The following is a 22,737-nucleotide window of genomic DNA, read 5'->3' as shown; positions in this document are numbered from 1 at the left end:
AACTATTAGAACTTTGTACAGAAGAAAAATCCAACCCAAAAAGACCAGAAATTGGTGTTAAAATGTCATCTCAAGCAACACTTGAAAGAGTTGATTTTGCTAAAAAAATTGATCATAGACAGAGAAAGGGTCAAGAGGAGTGGGATGAATGGGAAAAAAAGTGTGAGTATGTTTATAGCAGGTAATGGCTTATTTCATCATCCATTACCTAATATGTCCCCACACTAGCTCCATTATTTTTTTGTGATGATAAGTATATCTGGTCCAATCTAATGTGGTATCAGTATCAGCATTGAAATGGACCATGCAAAACTGGTTAAAAGTGCAAAAAAAAGTACTGTTGCAGATTATAAAACTTTGCCGAAATATGATTTATTTACATACTCAATAGTAGTAAAGTGTTTACATTTCAAAATTTACAAAACTTCACACTAGTTTTGGTTTTAGAAAACATCATTCACATCAAGCTCTAATGTTAGTAAAATAAATAAAACTAAAACTAACCTGATTATAAGAATAATTAAAAGATGCACCTACACCATGTAAATATATTTTACACTAATTATTATGAATGACACCTTTATTAAATTTTAATATAATTATCTTGAAATCATAATAAAAATAGTTTATCAAATAACATTAGAAAAAACAACTGTTATATCTTTCACTAATCTCGCTCTTGTTAATGTAAGTGTTGTCCCATTTTATGATAGAAAGGTATTCTGGTTTTCCTTCACAAGATAGAAAGGTCACACTAATTTTTGTAAAGAATTACTATGTCTAAATATAAACCAGTCTTTTCAAAAAATTAGTTTGAATATATTTTTAGTATAACTTATTTGATTAAAATTTCCTTGGTGAGATCGTGGTTGACACTAACGGAAAGGTATCTTCCTTTATCATGCAAAATGGGATAAGGCTCATCATAATGGCCATTTACAATCCAACCAATCAGGTCAAAATCAATTAATTGAAAAACTGAAAAAATAGCATATATTTGTCATGGTATGTTGGAGCATGCCAATAGCATAAACCTTCTTCATTAAGTAAATTCTATCACTCTTTTTCTTAACTGTTCAGCATGTTGTTGTACCTGCAGCTGACACTACCTCTCTTGTCTTCACTTTGTTCATCTTATTTATCAATCAGTTCCAAAAATCAAACTATTACAACTTGGTTCCACAAGTAAAAAATAGTCCTTTAAGTTTCTCACTTCTGAATTCCAATACCCAAAAGACCATCCAATTCAATGGCTTATGACAGAAGCAGAACCTCTTCTGTTTTGGATGGATTCACTCTGAATCCCCTGCCATACCCTGTTCTGTTAATCTTAGCACTCATCTTCCTCTTCTTTGCCGTTTCATGGTACTTTTCCTATGAAGAAGTTGTTGAAACTGCTGAAGAACAATTTGGTTGGGTACTATTTGCTACCCCAGTGGTGCTAATACTCATAGTTCGTTGGTTATCTTCTATGGAGAATTCAGATTGGTTCTCTGCTTCGTGGGGGAGTAGCAGGAGAACCCACCAGGGCCCTTCAGAAGGAAGCTCTCCATGGGGTGTGGCTGCTTTGATCCTGGTGTTGCTCATAATGGCTCGATACCAATCCAACTTTCTTAATAGCTGGTTTGTGTGATTTGAAAATTTTCTCCATAGGTTGGTTTTACTTTTCTGTCTTTTTATTTTTGCTCTTAACTTAAGAGTTAGTGTAAAAATCCTTTGAGTACTGTAATTCTTAAATATGTAGATACAGATGTGATGATGCCTGTATAAATATATGAAAGTGTTCAATGTGTTTTCACATTTTTATGTGTCCCTTCTAAAAGATGGCAAAGATGAAATCTAGATTTTCAGTGTTTAAAGATAAGTCTGTTGAATAAGGTTACGTTATTTGCAGTTCAAGTTGACTATAAACAGAAGCGATGTCACGATTCATAAATTCCTTAACCTTTTTAACAAGTTTGGTTACTCGTACCAATTTCTTTTTAATCATTACTAGTTATGGAAACTCTCAAATCAATTAAAAAATTTTGCTTGGGTAAATTTGAATTTAACATTACCCTTTTATTGCGTATCAACTTCAACCGGAGATTTGAAGAGAGAAACAAATGGAATGCATAACCAGTTACTGCATAATGAAAAAAGAATGCAATTCATTTTATGTCCTGCTAAATTAACTTGTCTTGCTTTCATAAATCTTACCAACACAAAGAACAAGAAAAAGATAGCAAAAACAAACCGTTGAATTGCTGCATGGAGATCAAATTCCATTTTTTTCACAAATGAGAGGACTTCAAATTAATTTACATACAGAATATCAGCAAATAGTTCAGTGAAATTATCAGTATATGACTTGAATATGAACAAAGAACATAAAATTTCCGACAAAAGTTTCCTCATACTTGAGTTGTGCGGTAATACCATATGGAGTTTCTGTCTCCTTGTCTGAGAGATCCTAAAAACCACTTAGAATAAAATAAAGATCAGTAACAAAGTGATAACAGTGGCGATAGTAGCCGCAAGATTCCAGGGAGACACCGCAGTCGAAGGCATGAAGCAAAAGTTGAGCCTTCCACAGATGGAATATGAGAGCAAGAAGAGTATCAATAGGATGGGCGAAAGAGACAAGAGTAACTGAACGTAAAGGGCTATGTGATTCTGCTGAGACTTGTAGGTGGTGTAATGGGAGAGCCACAACAAGCTAAGGACAATGCCAAATATCACAAATAAGTGAAGATTTACAGAAAGAGAAGCAGTCTCCATAGTCTGCTCTGTCAATGTGAGTTCCTGCTTCCATTCTGCACTTTTCTTAGGGTAGAACCATCCCATTCTTCTCTCTTTTTTTCTCAATCAATGCGACTTGCAGAGAAGAACTATACCATATCATAAGCACACTAAGTGGTCTTCTAGGATTTATATAAGCTTCTTTAGCTTCTGATATCAGAATGGCTTTGGCATATATTCTTTGAGTGCAACTTCTGTTAAACCACTGTTCTTTTCTCTGTACTATAAGTGCTTACAAATTTAGTTTTTATATCAATCATGTTATTAATTGTTTTATTTCTTATCGTTGTTACATAAACAGAATGAAGTGTAATCATTTGGATAAATTTTTATAACAGATGGTATTCAGAAAATACTTACATTAGCAGCACAACACAAAAATCATACATTCTGGAAGCACAATAATGTTCTAATATTGGTAACGATAATGTACTCTCTTGTAATATAGTTTTTATATTTCTTGTCCTTTTATTTTCAAAGGAACGAAAGACCAAATTCGAATTTCGTTATATCACAAGCAACAATATATATTACAGTTGTGTCTGGTAGCAGTGGGTACACTTTTATTATTCTCAGCATTTGATCAGGCTAATCTTCTCATTTCAGCCACACTGCTAGATAAATTTTCCACTTACCTAAGAAAAGCCAATAATAGCTTTTACTTCTAGTCTAGTACAAAAAAACATAACCCATCAAATAGATTTGAATACTGTGCAAAACACTTGAATTTGACTCAATGATCAAAAAGAGAAAACGTGAAGAAAGTGTGTTTCTGCGTGCTGGCATTAGTTCTATTGTTTACAACCATTTCAAGATTCAGTCAAGAATCCAATGACAACTCTGAAAGATAGTAAGTTAGCTCATTAGCTGATCTCCCTTCACAATAAATCTACAATATATAGCTCCTTAGTTCATTTCAATGCATCATGGTGAAAGATAGCCGTTTACCTGTTCATGATAAATCTACAATAACCACGGGTCTCTTAACAGCTGTATTAAATTTATTTATTTCTCTTAAACACTTCTATACCTCCGGAGTGGGGGCCACTCTCTTACTGCCACGTGGTCTAACTAACACATAGCACCACCAACGGTGTAGTTTATGATGTTATACTATTTAAATAGTATTTCTACAAAATTGTTATGGTATTACTTTGAATATTTATCTCTCTCATCAGATCATCAATCTCACCTCACCATTTTTATAATTTTTCCACATCTCGACAAGCTTGTCATTATTAACTAGTCAGAACGATCACTTATTTATAGTTACACTGAGTTGTACATGACATGTATTTATTTTTAAAATTTATGACAAAAATTAATAATGTTTCATTAAATGTCATTTGAAAATTAAGAAGAATCAAAGGCATCTTTGGAAAGACTTTTCCATATGCTCCTTCTAAGAGAGAAAAATAAAGGAAAAACTAAGTATAAACACAATTTTAAGTGTTTTTATCAAATTTCATACAATAACAGAGTATATTAGAAAGAGTGTATAACTAGCATTTCTCATAATATAAGTACAATTTCCGGTCAAAGGTCAAGAGGTGAAGTGATTTACAAACCCTACACATTCATTAGCCACACCAATCAAGTTGGAAGGTTTTTCGGCTGCAATTTTAATTTTTTACAAGAATAGGTATATAAACCAGATTTGACAAGCTTTTACCCACAAGGAAAAGCTTATTCATATAGTATTTAATCCAAATTTTAATAAAATCCTAGTCTCGGAGAGAAGTCAGAAGTGATTTTTTTCAAGAAAACAAGGGTCTTGTACCTCCGGGCAGTAGTAGGAGCTAAACACCGGAGAAACCCCATCATGACTTCAATTCCAAAGAAATAAGCACTTGACTCAGATTGTTCCCTTTCTCACTCACTAGCCTTTGTGTTCGTGAACTACACTACTTGATGAACTCTCCTGAACACTACTAGATGAAGAGCACCTACCTAACGAACTCACTTCAGCGCAACTGCTTTGCCTCCTTGACAATTCGCTAGATTTTATTTTCCCAGATGGCAAGTCCTACAAAACCCACAACACAAACACCACTTGAATCCATACCTCTTTTATCACAGCTATAGCCTATAGGTTACAACATTTCTTTGAAAGCAAAGCAACACTAACCTGGTCTGCAGAAGACCCGTAAGTCTGGTCTGCAGTGACATCATTTGAATCCTCATGTTTTTCAACCATGCTCTCCTTGCATTTGTTTCTGGAGTCTTGTTTACCCGACATGTGGGACTGGAAACCTGGATGAAGAGGTGGGGCTATGTGCTGGATGGATTGCTGTTCAACAAGGGTATTAGGGACTAAACAAGGAACATAAGTTGAACAAGGGCTAGGGATAATAGCAGAATGTTGATTAGCATAGAAGGGGTATGGCTGCATAGCAATTGGAGAAGGAGGTATTGGCATTGGCACTGGATATGGATATGATGATGGAACTACCATCACTGAATGATCCATTGCAGTCCATGGAGACACAGTCCTGAGCTGTTGCTGATACTGACAATTCAACTTCTCAATATCCGATTTAAGAGAAGTCTTTTCTTCTCTAAGATCAATTTTCTCGCGAGCCAACTGAAAATTAATAAAATATCATTACTTCCTTGATTATTTTATGTTCCAAAAGCATCATGGTGATTCATTAAAGCAAGAAGAGAAAATATTACCTCGCAAGATTCTTCAGTTAGTGCAGCATATTCATCTTTAAGTTTACTAACTTGAGAAGTAAGGTCCTCTAGCAATTGAATGGTATCACCTATAATGGTTGCTTTGTCATTTTTGGGCCTATCAGGATCTGCACTTCAGAATCGTCACAGGCAGAGTAATTTAGTAGAAGTACCGTTTTAACAGTTCTCGTCAAGTGACAAACACATGGATAAATTTTAAGGAATATCTAAGGAACAACTCGTTAGATCCAAACTATCACAACTATCACCATATGTATAACCCAAAGTAATCTCTGAGACATGTGGTTGAAAATAATTAAAATCCAACCAGTTCTATTCCAAAACTAAAGTCATTAACAATATACAAACCGATGCTAACACTTCCATAACAAATACAATCTGGGCACTGTTGGTTACAACGGTTTAGTTATCATTAATTTGGTCATTCAACAAAATAGAATCTGGCAGTTGGATATCCTTAGTAGTAAGTCAGGAAAAGCAACGAACATAAAAAATTGACAATTTTTTCACCGATGATTGTGAAATTTGATTTACCTAAAATGTTGCCCAGCGCTACAAATTGTTCATTGAGTCGATCCCTCCTTAGCTTTTCTCGGTCAGCCTTTTGTGTCCTTCTTGCAGCTGTACAATCCATTGGTTCAACTTCAGACCTTTGGCAGAGGATACATAAGTTTCAGAAATTTAGTTTAATCAAAGTTTCTATCATTGATTTCAGCTTAGCAGAATAACAAAAACCAAAATTATCAAAAATAATACAAGTATTTTAGTTTTCAACACATTGTTTGGATATAGGCACTTAATTTTATATAAGTATGACCTGAATTCTCAGTAGCTAATACTCCTGTAGAGTCATTCCAGTTCAACAACTCTCGAGAGCTTTTACTTTTCTTCATTTATTTCAATACTAGTGTTATTCAGTTACTGCTTAAGGAAGAATAGGATCTAGGAACACAGAAAATTGTCCACATGCATTACTGCCACCAGCTAAAAAATGATTTAATGACAAGATGCATTGAAATTATTATCAGACAGTACAAGTAATTGACAAACTTAACTTAATTTTTCTTACAAGACAAAGCACAACCACTGAGTCACTTTGTTCCTTTAAACAATACCTCACAATGTACAATCAATTTACTGCATAGTGTTGCAACAGGAGTACAGGACAAAATCCTATGTAAACAACAAAGTGAGATAAAAATGCTGTACCCATAATTGGGTTGAAAAATAGAACGGAGTAGCTCGAATTCATGGAAGGAATTCAGAAAAGGATATGTGAAGAACGTTATATAATAAAAAAAAATAACATAGCTAGATAGAGAAAGTATGATCAGAGATTTTACCTCGTTATCTATGTTCGATGATCTACAATTTTGCTAAATCCACTGGTAAAATCTACTGTTCTTCACTTTCCCTTGCTGTCTCTTCCTGACGAAAAAAAAAAGGAATCGATTCCTAATCAGAAATGCAAGTCACTGACATTGTTTTTAGTGTAAATGTCGCTTGCATTCTACTATTCCTAATGGGTTGTGTTACAGTGGAGATACCCACATAAGCATATTCCCTAGGGTTGATGTATTTCGCAATTCTGGGTTTGGTTACAGAATTTTGTAGGGATTGCAATGTTCCCCGTCTTGTTTTTAACCTTTCAAATATAAGTGAGACTCGCTCATATAAAATTCACATGGCAAACCAAATTTATGATCAACAAAATACATATATATATATATATATATATATATAATCTGTTTATTACGTGTGTTAATAATTATTATTATACTTCTATATCTCTACATTTAATAAAAAACATACATAACAATATTTATCTGAACAATTCGAATATATTGACATTATGATCCAATGATAACGTAACAAATTTCAAACACTAAGTAACTAATAAAAGGATCTAAAAACCTAAAAATATATATTAATTCAACAGGATATACTTACTAAATTATTATTCACTTTTTATATTATATATTCAATAACTCTTTTAATTCTTATTTAAAGATTGGAAAATCTTTTTAAAGTAGTATATATATAGCCGATCTCAACAACTTGGAAATTAATTTTATACAAATTCAATTTTCTATAATAATTTTTTTTTCCATTTGGAAAAAAACCACGCTTCTTTCAAGTAAAAGTATCTTACATCCACTGTTAGGTTAGGTAAAACTCATATCAAAAGTATTATAATACTTATAAGTATAATTGTTGCATTGTTATTGTCATCATATCCTAACTTGATCCATTGATTATTGGAGCCTTCAAGACACATATGAAAACTTTTCTTCAAAAAAAATGAGGAAAATCTTCAAAATTCAATAACTAGCATGCATGACAAATTTAAAGTCATGGAACCCTTGCAAAACTAGCACAAGATTGAGTTAAGGTCAAATTGAAAGCTCTCAACAAGTAACTTGTCATGTTTAACCTATATCATAATACACACTATTTTGAGTCGAACTTGCAGACCCGAACTCAATGCACTAAATAGGTCACTTGATATCATCCAACCACAATAGCAAAACCTATTGAGAATGGGGACGATCAACACAATACTTAGTAGCAAAGGGTTGTAATTGAGACATGAACACAACAACTTTAGTCTAACAATCAATCCACATATGCTAAACAAACCAACAATGACAGTTTATTAATCACGCTCGAGGGGTCTCGCCATAAAAGGAATCACGAACATGTGATCAACAACACCTTGTTATAGTTGTTCCAATATCCATGCTGAATGAATCGATAAAAGCATATTTGTCTAATTTTCATCCTTTCAATAAAGAGGTCATGAAGGCCTAACATCTAACAAAGTGGAGGTGACATTGTATTAAAAAGTGTGATGGATCATGGGACCTAAATGAATACTTTAAGACATACTTAACCCAAGTTAACTTCTTCTTTTTTTTTTCCGAAGAACTAAGAGCACACTACAAACTCTTTTTAACTATTTTCAAGGGACCAACCCTAGAATGGTACTATTCTCTGCCCAAAAATTCAAAAAATTCATTTGACACTCTCTTTGGAAGATTCACAACTCAATTTATAGCCACCTCAACATTTTTACACAATGTCATACAAGGATATATTGATTCATTTCTACAATACTTAGCTAATTTGTTAAAGTGTATGTTCACATCCGCGACCTATAGTTAATGATAATTGTGTACATGCTACTTGTAGGACTCTTTTTAGGGAAATTCCTTAACACGATGTACGTTGTCCCACATGCCAACATGAACAAGCTCTTCAAATAAGTAGCATGGTACATCATTATAGAAGGAAACTCCAATGTAAGGAAATAAGTGATGAAAGTTCCTTCATCTTTATTTACCCCAAACACAAAACAATCTTTTACGATAAGGCACATCAATAAATATGAAAATTACACCCTCATGTGTTCCAGTTGAGACGTCATCATCTAAAAGGGGTTTAATCTTAAAGTAGTATAACTCCCACAACCTAATCTCCCATTTTTGTTTATCCAACTAAATGGTACAAGTATCATATAAACTAAGGTCATACTACAAAAGAGTGTTAGTATGTACAATACCTTATGAAGAAATAGTCTAGTTAGGACCACGTGATGTTTCATAAAAAACGGTTAAGCCAAATGAGGATGAAAACATCAAAGTTAGAAAGGTGGATAAAGTTGAGGCTCAAGATTATGTGGTGGATTCCAAGATCAAAAAAGGAGGAATCGCCAAAGGATGAAGCAACGCCTCAACCTAAGCATGAACAAATGGAGCTTCGTCATAAAGTTCTGATGATGTAAGATGGACTATTATCACTGTTGTAGAAGGATTTGTTTAGGGAGACTGTTTGAGCAAGAGAAGAAAATATATCTTGAAGTATAAACTCGTTGAGTCTATTAACATCTCACATTTATGAATGAATACTTCAACATCAATGTTGAGTCGTTGTCACGATCACCATAGCCAATTGGTGAGTCAAAAGGTATTCATTAATTAAGGAAACTCGATTGACGAACTTTACTCGTTAACGTTTTAAAAGTTCAACATCTTTGCTACCCTCATCCAATCCTATATAGATCCATTGTTAAAGCTTGTCAAGGAACAAATACACACTAGATGATATGTTAGTCTATGTTAAAAACAAATAAAGAATATGAAATGTTAATACTCCAATGTATTTTATTATATATAAACAATTAAAAGAACCCTCACTCGATTTGAAGTCATTATTTAAACATCACACACAGTGATAAAATTTTTAGCTTAAGATGAATTAGTTATTATGGTAAAACCTTACCCCTAAAATAGTTAGAAAATAATAATAATATAAGTTTAAAACTCAACCAATATTCTACAAAGATACCGATGCAAAACAAATGAGATCTTAAAATCAAGATCAAATTAAAATATTTAAATTTGTATTAGAATAACTAGGGATGGCAATTAGGCCTAGGCCCGGCCCGCAGGCCCGTAGAAAAAACGCGGGGCAGGCCAGGGTTGTGAGCCCACAGGCCCGCGGCCCGCAAGCCTCATAAAAAAAAAACTTGCACTTGTGTATATTAATTACTTTTTTTATGGACTATTGCATTAACGTTTCAAATTCTTGTATAACTGGAAAAGACACGTACTATGTAATTTTTAATGTGCTAAAATTTAAAGAATACATTGTGTATGTCAGAGTATGAGTATGATGAAAATGTTGAATTATCAATTTATCATTTAATTCCCCAAAGTCTTTACTTAATTTTGTGAACTTCTTAAAGTTTCCCAATTTTTAAACATTGAAAGTTTTATCACAAATTTTTTTTTTAAAAAAAAAAAGCGGACCGGCCCGCGGGCCTGCGGACCATAGAGTATGTAGGACATGTCAATGTTTTCAGCCCGCATAAAATATGCGGAGTGGGACGGACCGGCCCGCGTTGTGTGGGCCTTATGCAGGCCGGCCCGCATTGCCACCCCTAAAAATAACATCCTAAATACCTTTCAATTTTTTTAATTAAAAAATATATATTCATTATATTTTAATGAAATAATAATAATTTCCTTTCACTGGTTTTTTAAAAAGTTCATATAGGTGACATTTATCTTCTTTCTTTTAATAGAGTGATATTTATCTCTTTTTTCCAAAAATAATTTATTAGTAAAACTTAAATTAATATTTCTTTTTGCAAAAAGTAATTTATTTAATTACTATATATTAACTATGTCTATAAATATTATATTCTCACTCAATCATGGATTCTCTTATAAAAATGATCTTTTTGAAAAAAAAAATTAATATACAAATAAATGTGTGATTAAGTTTCTTAACTTATTATTGTATTTAAATAATATTATACTACAAATATAAATATGTTGTAAGAAATACACGTATGAATATAAATAAAATAAAGAGTTTAACGATCGTTTTATTTATGATATAAGATATGTGAATATTTATTTTATATAAAAATCTTTATACGAGCAGTGAATGCAATTTTGTCACCATTAAATAATTCCTTTTCTATTAATAAAAACAACTTGATTTGTTAAATTTAAAAGCTGTAAGCTGTAATTGTATAATTTTTTAATTAAATTTCACTAATATTGTTTTATATAATATTAAAGTAAATGACCAATATTTTTAAAAATATAAAAAAAGTGTTCGTATTAAAAAAAATACTATGGATATAAATGCCGTTCATCATAATTTTAAAATATATAAGTATAATTCAAACCAACTAACAACCCCTTTATCATTATTAAAAGAGAGAATAGTACTAATCACATCTCAACCCAATGGTTATTTCAGTGTTATTAATCTACTATTTTAACAAATGGATTTGCACCATAGCAAAATAAATATTATAAGACCCAACTAAAAACTTGATAATTAGCCTAATAATATCTCTAAGAGTTATTTAGGTATTTACTAATTTTATAAGGCATCCCATTGCAAAACATTAATTAATTAATACATATTAAACCGAGACATTCATTCAGGAAATAATAGCTGATATAATGTTATCATAACATATTAACTAACATTTAAAGATATGATTTTCTCATAATATTTGAATTCAAAAATAATACACAAATATTTTAATTAAATCACAAGTAAGAAAATCCCACAAATTTCACTGTAGAGAGAAATTAAAATTAGACTATGTAATATTTTTAAGAATGAAAAAAGAAATTGTATTCGTTAATATTTTGTTAATAAAATTCCCAATAAAAATTGAACAAGTATTTGTAAAAGATGTTTGTAGGCAATAAATATGTGTATTTTAATTATCTTTAAGTGATTTTTATATGTTATCTATTGTTAATTGTTAATAGTTTTTATTTGAATATATTTATTTTTTAAAAATTAAACAAATAGCAAGAAAAAGATTGACCATAAAAGAATTATTTATATTTATAATTTATTGGATTTTACTTTTCAAAAATACTATAATTATTAGTACTTTATTATGTGGCTATATTCAAATATTATAGTTAATGATACAAATTAATTTTATTAATTAATAAACATTCCTTCTGTAGCAATTTTTTCTAAACAACAATTTAGAATATAATAGCTTTTAAAAGTTGTTTATATCTTAATTTTAAAATATTAAACAACTTACAAATCTAATTAAATGATGAAAAATTGGTTTTAGAAAATTATAATAAAATCAACTATGATTTAGAAAAAAATATAAAGATAAACGAACCTAAATTATCACTTTTTTCAAATTTGAAAAAATAGATGCTTATTTATTTATTTTTTACTTCAACGAATAACAAAATGAACAACACAATATTAGATAAAGTAATCATTAACCATATATCATAAAATAAATCATTGAAAAAAGATAAATTATCTTATGCATAGGCACAAAATACTAAGTGAGTCAGCATGTGCCACGTGAAACAACCAATGAAAAACAGTATTTAAGACATATAAGCTAATAGAGTATGACCCACATGTAAACGACATCGTTGTTGGAAGTCCCCATTACAAATTACAAATCTGGTGTTTCAGGGTTGAAATTTCACACGTTGAAATTTGGTACCAACTCCAGCCCTACACCACCATGGCCTCCATCCACAAATTTTTGGTTTTCTCTCTCGCCCTTCTCCTCTTCGCTTCCCCTTTTCTCCAAGGTCTGCACTTTTGTTTCTAGATCTAGATCTATTTCACCTTCTATCCTTGTTTCCTTGCCTTGCATGTCACAATTATCGTGATTTCTGGTTGGATTGATGTGAAAAGATCCTATTTTTACTTTTTCTGCCGACCCAATTACTCCCTTTCCAGCTCCCCTTTTCAACTCTGATCTGCTATTGGATTGTTAAATTTTGAATCTTCTGGGTTCTGATCTTTGTTGGAATCGTTTGTTTTTACTCTTAATTCTTGCTCTGATGTTAGAGATAATGAAAATATTGTTTTTTTAGTGATGGGCAATTTACAATCAGACACTTGACATTTACATTCTTTTAATGATTGAGCCAATTATCGAAAATATGTGTTTTTTTCGGTAGATTTGAAATTGAATACATAAGCTAGGTGAAGTGATGTTGTAATGCAATGTTTATGTGGAATCTGGTTCTGTTCTATGCACTTTAAGTTTTGATGCTTATGATACTTGGATGTTAAAATTGGTATCTTTTTTAGTGGCAGAACGATGTATACACTCTGCTATTCATTGTTTTATTTGTTTTATTTTCCCCACTGGATCTCTCAAATAGTTTGGTACCCATGTTTTCATGCCTTTTGTGCACGACCATGATTTGATGTTTTTTTTTTTTTTTCTTTATTTAGTTGCTAGGTGTCAGTCAGACTCCGATGATGCTGTGGATACCATTGAAGAATCAAATGATATTGGCATTGTTGGTGATGATACCCAAGACTTTGGTGATGGGACCTTCTCTTCCGCTCCAGGAATTGATACAATAAGTGTATTTCCAAAAAATAGCGCACGATGTAAGAATCATACTGCTCAGTGCACCAAACAAAATGTGGTTCATAATTCATTCTATGTTTGATAGTGGGTTGAATTTCTTTGTTCTTGTAATATGTTGTAGTGATAACAGCTGGAGAAGAGTCAGAGCTGCTTGTTGGTGTTAAAAATGATGGTAATTCAATCAAATTTGACACTCAATGTTGTATTTTAGTTTGTAATTTGATGCTTAACATTCTTAACTCTTGTGTTTGTCACTGATACTAAGCCTTTCATGTGTGATTTTGTTACATTATTTCCTGATTGATGTATTGTGATTCTGTTACGTTATTCGTTCATTAGTAGATTATAGCTTATTTTTGTTCATTGTGTGGAATGAAACAGGGGATTCAAGCTTGAATGTTATTGCAATCAAGGCTAGTATTCACCTTCCTTTTGATCACCGTCTCCTGGTTCAAAATCTTAGTACCCAGGTAATAAGTTGCTGACTATCCAAATAAAACGTAGTTATTTATTTGTGATCAAGGATTACACTGCCTGTGTTACTGTAAAGGATTAGTTATGCTCGATAAAAATTGATGAATATTCTAGTGAATTAGAATCAACAATAGAAATATGTTATTTATTATTTGTTCTAGAAAGAGAATTTCAAATTTTCATGAAAATAGTCTGGGTTGTAAAATATAAAGTATGTATTGTTTGCCTGGACAAGAATTTGAAGATAAATCATTGACAAAGTTAGGTTTAAAAATGCTAGAATTGTTAATCTTCGCATGAGAAGGATTGCTTTATTTGTGTATGAAGATTGGATGCATAGATCTGATTCTTCCATCCTTGTATGCTGAAAGGGAGCATGGGATGTATTTGTGATATTTTCATTTCCTTTTATTTTAGTTCCTGTTCTTCCCTATATAAAACATTAGTTAATGTGTATGATTTTGTCAGTTTAGATCATAGCCAACCATCTAAAAGTGTATTTGGGAACAATGAATTATCATGAACCAATTACGTGGAACTTATGGTTAATAGTTCATTGCTCGTACATTCACAATGTGAAGGAAACAGTTATATATGATATTACATCAGTGTTACATCAGTATCACTCCAACCTATTCTGATTCAGCAAATGGTATTGCATGAATATTTTAAACTCAATCTTTTGTTTTAATTGCAGGGTTTCAATAATGGTTCTGTACCAGCCTCAGCACAGGCTACTTTCCCATATCTATTTGCAGTCAGTAAGTTCATGCAGGTATAATTATGGCTTCAAAGGTCAATGCTTTTAGTTTCTCAACGAGTAAGCATCACAGGAGACTATTATACTCATTATGCATACTTTTTCTGTTATGCAGCCTGGAAATTTTGATCTTGTGGGCACTATTATTTATGAGATAGATGATCATCCATTCCAAAGCACCTTCTTTAATGGCACCATTGAAGTTGCTGAAGCTGGTGGTTTTCTTAGCATGGAATCTGTTTTTCTTGTTACACTGGGTGCTGCACTCCTTGTCCTTCTGGGGCTATGGATTCATGGTCAAATACAACACCTTTCCAAGGTACTAAAATCATTATTTTTTCAAATAACGTGCTTTCAAGGATGCATTGTTATTTGCTACATAAAATCGTCACCCTCTATTTTGTTTTGATTTATACCGAGACTTTGTACTTGTTTTATTTGCTAACTACAATATATGACATGATATCACAATTCTGATAATCTGATTCATGTTTGCTCAGAAAACAAAGAGGGCTCCAAAAGTTGAAGTGGGAACAAGGTCTACAGATGCCTCAACTGATGAATGGCTACAGGTTTGTTCTTATGCCTTGTACTGTACTTGTTGGATTTCATGTTTGATGCTTTAACCTTTAATGTAACACTAATGGTTCTGCCCTTTGTTTTGACACCCAGGGAACTGCATTTACTCAATCTCTGTCGAGCAAGTCAAAGAAGAAGAAGTAGATAAGCAAATTCTCACGTTCAGCCACACAAGATTTGTGCCATGGAATACAGAATCATGTTACTGACTAGGTTCGAGTTTGAGAGAGCACGAGGAAGTAGCTGTGAAATTTTGGCTGAAAGATCTAGCTTTCTGTTGTAGCTTAAGACTTTTTACGTTTCTACATTCGAATGAAGTTGAGTTTTTTTTTTTTTTTTTTTTTTTTTTCTAAACTAACAGGGATTTGAGTTAGGAATGATACGACTTTTGCGATGTGGCAGAGTTTTTATTAGATAATGTTCATTTTGTTTTACGTACATTTTGTGTTTACTCTTTGGAACCGTAGAACATAAGTTAGCAAGAACACTCCTTTCAAAGTTGGCATCTTTGATTTTAATCCAACATAAAATCGACATTTTGGATGACGCGAAATTTTGGAAAAACAAGAAAGGTGAAATCTTCGTTGGTTTCGAAAAAAAAAATGCAATACAATGCGGAAGAAACAAAAAATCATGGTTTTTTAATGCAGTTTGTTGGGTTTCTTCCTAAACCAGTTTTCGTGTTAAGGATAATGTTGAAGTTGAATTTTCAAAATTGATTCCTGGAAGCAAATTACTTGTCTTCAACTCAATTAAAACATAAGTCAACAAATAATAGCGATATAAATAAAGTAAAAAAAAAATCTTTCTCCAATTGTTTTTATTTCCAGCCAAAAAAGGTAAATATTTGCTAATTAAACATTTAATTTTATCCGTACTGAAAAAAAAATGGATGGTTCACCACCATGCAATTGCTTAGGTATTGATATGTTTCAATAATTAATGCAAATTTGGAATATATTTTAATACAAATTATTGATCAAACAACCACGTTATCAACATTTAATGAACTCTGTTTCATTCTGATTGATTTTTCTTTCATTCTATTTGAAAATGAATACATGTTCATTAACAACTCTATTTGATGGAGAAGAAGAAGAAGAAAGAAGCAGAGGAAGTAGGTACACAAGAAAAAAAAAACGAGAGATGTAGATAACAAAATACTGTAAAAACAAAAAGCTTCTTTTATTAGAGATAAATATAATACTAGATAACTTTTTGAAATTATTTTATTTTAAAAAAGTTATACTTCAGATTATAATATCAATAAACTTATCATTCATTCTAACACTGTCTCAATCTTAATTTTTTAAATTTAAATAAAAATTAAATATATTTTCCTATTTATATAAAAAAATATTTAAAAAATTAAAGATTTTCTAAATATTAATTTAAATAAAATATATTAATCATATATATATATATATATACACGAATTTGAAGATAATTTAAGTCTACAAAATCAACTTATTAAATTATGCTTTGCAAATTAAACATATAAAAATGTAGTATCAGTTTTGAAATTTCGGTTGTTGAGATAATTGAAACCTATTTACCTATATGTTTCATTTACTAAATAACCGAAATTTATAAATTCACAAAATTTTTAAAATTGTTATTCTTTTTTTATTATTTTACTTTAATAAAGAGGTATAGATTTCGACTTCTAGAAAATGAAATCTATACACCCTGCATGCTTTAATTTGTAAAGAATTTAGTTCTACAAGTTTGGCAAAATTTTCAAACTTAACACTATTCTTTTAAATCATGTTTAATTAGTTAGATGATATCCACTTTCGTTCATATGTGTCAATTTGATACTTGCTTTTAAATATGTGTTAATCAAGTTTCAACTTTTGAAGGAGTGTCTTAATTAAGTCACTTTAAGACAAAAAATATTAACGCCATTACTTTTATTAATGACTTTTACCACTTAATATTAATATAAATATCAATACTTAATTTATTAAGTCATTTTAGATATCAATACCAGACGTTCATATATTTTTTTTTTCTGAAAGAGATGTAATTAATGCATATTTTCAAAAGTTGAGACTTAGTTGACACCTTTTTAAAAAATTTCAAAACAACTATCAAATTAACATATCCGAACAATAGTAGATATCATCCGACTAATTAAACCTTTAAATTATTTTCTATAAAATTTTCAACACTATATTTTATTCCTTCGGTTTGCAAATAATCAATAAATAATATAAAAATATTGGATTCGATTCTAAAGACAAATCTTCCAATATAGTAAACACAGTGCCAAAACAATTTATTTTTTGCATTATTTTTAATTAAATGTTTTTATTTTCATTTTTTCTCATATCAAATTATTATGGTAATATTATGAATCGAAGATAATATTATTTTATTAGGTGATGCTAGTTCAAGTTTTATTATTGTTGAATCTAAATAATAAACGCTCATATAACGATTAATCACACCAACATATGCACACAGCCTAGCAATTCTTTTAATTATAATCGTTAAAGAAAAGTTGTGACATGCCATTGCTCCATTCACTTATTGTAATCATTAAATGCTCATATTTAAAATACTTATGATGATGTTTGGAGGATGTGATTAGGCACTAATAAGGTGATACTAAAATTAACAAGCCTATTTGTAAAAAGTGATTGCCACCAACAATACTTAATTTGGTGGCAACAAGCAAAATGTCACATTTGTTTCTAAAATTGATTGAAATCTCCATGTTTTGGACACAAATTGAATTAATTATAGGCACCTAAAACCATCAATTACGTATCCTCGTCAAACAATGAAAGAGATAGAAGTGCATGTTTTGGAGTATTGACATGAACCCTAAAAAACAGGAAAAACGGCTATTAAATATAAGATCGTGACCAAAACTTTGCCACCTTGATTAAACAAAAGTTAGATTTCAATGTTATACACTTATTATATATGTATATCTGGCATACACATGCATATATTGTTTAATAATACTAATTAACTATTCAAAATCATTTTCCTAGAATTGAAATTATGTTCTCTTTAATTTTAAAATAAACCCACTATATATAATGACACTCCTATATATTCATATATATTTTTTAAATAAATATTCACTTCCTTATATTTTTAATCAATAATTTTAATAGTTTTAAATCGTTTTTTAAAATACATATTTTCTATAATTTTTAAACAATTTTATAAGTTCGTGAAGTCTTTATCGGTGTGGAAAGTTGATAGCTGTTAAACTATCTCTTGATACCCAATTTCCTAATGAGATGAAGAAAAATCCAACTCCTCTGGTCTGGACTTAATTTTGTGTTTATTAACCACCTTTTGTTTAGTTGTAAAATATTTACTCATTGTACGATTGATATTTTAAATAAATATAAACAACTACTTTTATAAACTTATACTAAAGTCATTATAAATTTATATCAAAACCATGGAAACAATTTGAAGCGATAAATATTTTTTTAATTCTTAAATTTTTATAGTAAATTAGAATTCATTATTATCTCAAACTTTGATTTGATGTAATTTGAACTTCAAATTTTGAGAATAGACTTGATTTAGTTCTTAATCCAATTGAATTAAAATTTGTTGAATATGTCAAAGTGTTTTAACCTTATATTTAAATTATTTAAATTGACATGTTTCAATTGAAAATGTTAATTTTGAAATTGCTTAACAAATACAAAAATTTAACGTCATTAGATTAAGAAAACCATATACATCTATAATTTGAGGACAAAAATGTTTGAAAGTTTAAAATACACAAATTTTCGATATATAAAATGATGTTATGATGTAAATCTCGTCTTCTATGAATGAGTTAGCCTAAATAAATTTGTAAAAGAAAATATAAAGTGATAATTCAGAGGCTCACTGTGATGATTCCAGCAACAAAAGTGAAGAACCACGGGAGTAAGTGTTGATGATGTTATATGTTATTCTTTTTCTATCCTAGTGGCAGGAACAACACAGTTTTCACGATCAAACTTCTGCAAAATTTTCTGAATGTGCGGTACGGAGATAAAGAAACAGTTGACTTCAGTAGTTCACGTTAATCTTCTGTTGTCCGCAAAAAACTTCATCCTTTCATGAGTAGAAAACATTGGAATTCTTCTGTCAAAACAGCAATCATTTAGCAATGTAACGTAAAACGCATTTATTAGTGGCATTTAAGAGTAGGTTGTGACAGATATTTCAAATAAAGATACGAGTTTGGCTGTGCGGTTGAGAAACCATGCATTGAATGAATTAGATAGTAATTTGTTTATGGAAACTGGTGTGTGCACGTTATCGTCTTTTTCTCTGATGATCCCACTGATATTGGTCCCGTGCACCCATGTGAAGTTCTTAATTTCAGTGTCGGTGAAATAACATCCAAGAGGGTTATATATTAAGCATTCCAATCAAACAGTATACTCACACTTCTCACCATAGAAGCTTAATCGCTTCTTAGTTCTAAGTGTGTACCTTATTGTTTTCTCTATCGTTATTATACTCATCAGGAACTGTGGTTGCAGTTCCTCATGCAGGTTTCTACCCGGCGCCAAGGAGCACTTTTGTGCTTCTGGTTGTCTCTGTCATTTCTGGTATTAGGCTTCTGCTATGGCGACCACAGTACAGTGGAGCTAGTTGGACTCGGAGAATGCACAGACTGCAATGCCAAAAATATTAAAACTAGCCAGGCTTTCTCAGGTACATTATCACAAACATTATATATGCATAGTATAAATTTGGTAGGGTTTTGTAGTTTTGTAGTATAACAACGTGCATTGTTTTTTTTTTTTTTTTCCTACAGGACTACGTGTAACAGTAGAGTGCAAAGCAGAAAGTGGGGACTTTGAAAGGAGAGGGGTTGGTGAGGTTGACGAAAATGGAAACTTCAAAGTGTCTCTTCCACATGACATTGTGAAAGGTGATGAACTGAAAGAAGAGTGTTATGCTCAGTTGCTTAGTGCTTCAGCTGCTCCTTGTCCTTCCCATGATGGTCCTTTCAGCACCAAAATTGTGATCAAGTCAAAAGGTGTTGAGAAACACACACTTCGTCCTTCTGGAAAACTCAAGTTTTCTTCTGAGACATGTGCTTCGGCTTTCTTCTGGAAGCACCACCCTCTCTTTCCTAAGCTTCCTCCTCATCCACCTATCACCATTCCTCCGATAGTATTTCCACCGCTTCCACCGAAGATTTTCCATAAACATCCTCCACCGGTGTATACTCCTCCGCCGGTATATACTCCTCCACCTGTGTATTCTCCTCCACCTGTTGAACCTTCTCCTCCTCCTAAGGTTGTTAAGCCTCCACCATGCCCACCAAAGGAACCTCCAAAACCACCAAAACCATCCCCTCCAAAGGAGCCTCCTCATCCAAAACCACCTAAGCCTCATCCAAAACCACCAAAACCATGCCCCCCAAAGGAGCCTCCTCATCCAAAACCTCCCAAGCCTCACCCAAAACCACCAAAACCAAGTCCACCAAAGGAGCCACCTCATCCAAAACCACCAAAGCCATGCCCTCCAAAGGTTAAACCTCCTCTTCCACCAAAACCACCAAAACCACCAAAGGTCAAGCCTCCTGTTCCACCACCGGTTAAGCCTCTCCCCCCACCGGTTCCAAAGAAGCCATGCCCACCAAAGCATCCACTTCTCCCTCCACTCAAGCCACATCCACATCCACTTCTTCCTCCACTTAAGCCACACCCACTTCCTCCACTCAAGCCACTTCCACCTCTTCCCAAACTCCCTCCAAAGCACTTTTTCCATCACCCCAAATGGCCTCCGATTCCCCCATCTTCATCTCATCCTTAAACTATAACGCAGAGCTAGATTACTCTTGGGTCTACAATGCGTGCATGTTTTTCTGTCTTTTTTTTTTACGTGCTTTCCCTATGATCAAGGATTGAGGAAGTCTATATTGTTGCTAATAAAGCCTCCGAAGGATGTGATGTGAAGAAAATCATCAGCCAGAATAGAGAAAACAAAATAGAGCATTTGGTCGACGAGTTTGGAATGTTTATTTGAATTTGAGTGTGATAAGGTGTTGTTTTGAATGAGCAAAGTTAGGGGAACCCTAGATATTCTATTTGTCCTTCAATAATTATTTCTGGTGTAGATAAGTGCAGTGTGATGGGATAGTTAAACCTTCATTATGTCATTTTCAGAGAATAAGAATGTATATTTATATATGATTATTTAATAGTCACAACCTTTAATATGTTTTTTTATTGCCTAACTAAAGTCTTAAAATGCAAAATTGTAACAAATTTAGGAAATATGGACACACCTTGTGCTCTACTAATTGAGAAGGATAAGACAAATGTCCATATAAATATTATATATATATATATATATATATATATATATATATATTAGGTATTAATACTATTTATATATTTTTTATTTTCTCTGGAGGTATAATTTGGATTTTCTTAATAAAAATATTAATTATTGACATCACTACAACTAAAATTATTTTAGTAGGATTTGAGAGATTTAGGTTCTTTTTCTTGAAAAGAAGGATTAGAAAGGGAGGAAGAGGAAGAGATGAGAATGATTAGAGGATGAAGTTGATGTTTTTTTTAAAGGATTAGGAGATGATTCTAAAATAGATTAGAGAATGAAAATTTGTAATTGAATTAAATGATGTGACATATTAAAAAAAATTTAATAATTAAAAAAATGAGATTATCAAAATATCGCTAATGTTAAAAATAATATAAAATGCTATATATAAATCATTTAGAAAAATTTATTTAATTTCTATTAATTATGTGAAATAACAAAAAATATATTTATAAAAAAATTAATAATAAAATTTATTTAGTATGAAATTAAATTTGACATTTATCATTTAATGTTTACGTGAAAAACAATTTATTAATATATATATATATATATATATATATATATATATAATTTTTAAGTCTTTGAAGTATTACATTTTTTTTACTTGAACATACTTTTTAATTTTATTATGTTTGTTAATAATATAGGTAATCATTTTTAATAAATTTGTTTTATTTTCTTCAAATTTTATAGAATTATATATTGTTTATATATTTTTAACTTTTAAATTTTTAAATGTTTATTAATATTAAAATTTGTATTTATTTTTATTAATAAATTAAATCTAAATTACATATATTTATTTATTAAAAAAATAAAATTGATAAATATTAATAAATTAAGTTATCTAAAAATTTTAAAGTAAATAATATTTTCAAATGAGGCGTAGAAGAAAAAAAATATCAAAATTGAGAGATTAAAATAAATTTAAAACATTTTTTTACTATTTAAATTAACAAATAAATGAAAACAAAATTCGAAAAATTTATTAACAATAAATAAACTTTCATGGGATTTATTAACTCTTGTAATTTTTTTTGGTTTTAAACCCCATTAATTTTATTAAAATGTGACATCTGTGACAAATATTCTAAAATGATATTCTTGAATATAACATATTCATTAAAGGATAGAAATATAAAGTTTACACTGAAACACGATTTATGTAAAATTATAAAACATTACAATATGTTTGTTCACG

At 31.0% G+C, this 22,737-nt stretch overlaps 4 protein-coding genes across 5 annotated transcripts; 3 read left to right on the top strand and 1 right to left on the bottom strand.

Moving 5' to 3' along the window:
* The first annotated feature begins 1,019 nt into the window (after nucleotides 1-1,019).
* LOC114168709 lies at nucleotides 1,020-1,800 on the top strand. The gene has a single exon (XM_028053618.1). The coding sequence runs from the start codon at nucleotides 1,250-1,252 to the stop codon at nucleotides 1,631-1,633; it is 384 nt and encodes a 127-aa protein (XP_027909419.1). The 5' UTR covers nucleotides 1,020-1,249; the 3' UTR covers nucleotides 1,634-1,800.
* A 2,464-nt stretch (nucleotides 1,801-4,264) lies between these two features.
* Nucleotides 4,265-7,155, bottom strand: LOC114168706 (transcription factor bHLH121-like). 2 transcript variants are annotated; one of them, XM_028053614.1, is made up of 6 exons: nucleotides 7,030-7,155; nucleotides 6,822-6,906; nucleotides 6,013-6,128; nucleotides 5,458-5,585; nucleotides 4,910-5,365; nucleotides 4,265-4,807 (listed from the first exon to the last, which is right to left on the bottom strand). In XM_028053614.1, the coding sequence occupies exons 3-6, from the start codon at nucleotides 6,110-6,112 to the stop codon at nucleotides 4,661-4,663; spliced, it is 831 nt and encodes a 276-aa protein (XP_027909415.1). In that variant the 5' UTR covers nucleotides 6,113-6,128; nucleotides 6,822-6,906; nucleotides 7,030-7,155; the 3' UTR covers nucleotides 4,265-4,660. The 2 variants fall into 2 exon arrangements, with proteins under 2 accessions (XP_027909415.1, XP_027909416.1); XM_028053615.1 differs by lacking the exons at nucleotides 6,822-6,906; nucleotides 7,030-7,155 and adding an exon at nucleotides 6,296-6,515.
* A 5,265-nt stretch (nucleotides 7,156-12,420) lies between these two features.
* LOC114168464 (translocon-associated protein subunit alpha) lies at nucleotides 12,421-15,640 on the top strand. Its single transcript, XM_028053288.1, has 8 exons — nucleotides 12,421-12,590; nucleotides 13,246-13,407; nucleotides 13,509-13,559; nucleotides 13,769-13,857; nucleotides 14,559-14,636; nucleotides 14,737-14,940; nucleotides 15,122-15,193; nucleotides 15,294-15,640. The coding sequence occupies exons 1-8, from the start codon at nucleotides 12,521-12,523 to the stop codon at nucleotides 15,342-15,344; spliced, it is 777 nt and encodes a 258-aa protein (XP_027909089.1). The 5' UTR covers nucleotides 12,421-12,520; the 3' UTR covers nucleotides 15,345-15,640.
* A 3,959-nt stretch (nucleotides 15,641-19,599) lies between these two features.
* Nucleotides 19,600-21,405, top strand: LOC114168747 (proline-rich protein 4-like). Its single transcript, XM_028053661.1, has 2 exons — nucleotides 19,600-19,889; nucleotides 19,993-21,405. Exons 1-2 carry the CDS (start codon nucleotides 19,721-19,723, stop codon nucleotides 20,997-20,999), a joined length of 1,176 nt encoding a protein of 391 aa, XP_027909462.1. The 5' UTR covers nucleotides 19,600-19,720; the 3' UTR covers nucleotides 21,000-21,405.
* Nucleotides 21,406-22,737: the final 1,332 nt, after the last annotated feature.

This window comes from Vigna unguiculata, chromosome 11 (assembly GCF_004118075.2).
Source record: "Vigna unguiculata cultivar IT97K-499-35 chromosome 11, ASM411807v1, whole genome shotgun sequence".
Taxonomy (NCBI): Eukaryota; Viridiplantae; Streptophyta; class Magnoliopsida; order Fabales; family Fabaceae; genus Vigna; species Vigna unguiculata.
The sequence above is the reverse complement of the archived record's forward strand: the minus strand, read 5'-3'. Positions and strand labels throughout refer to the sequence as shown.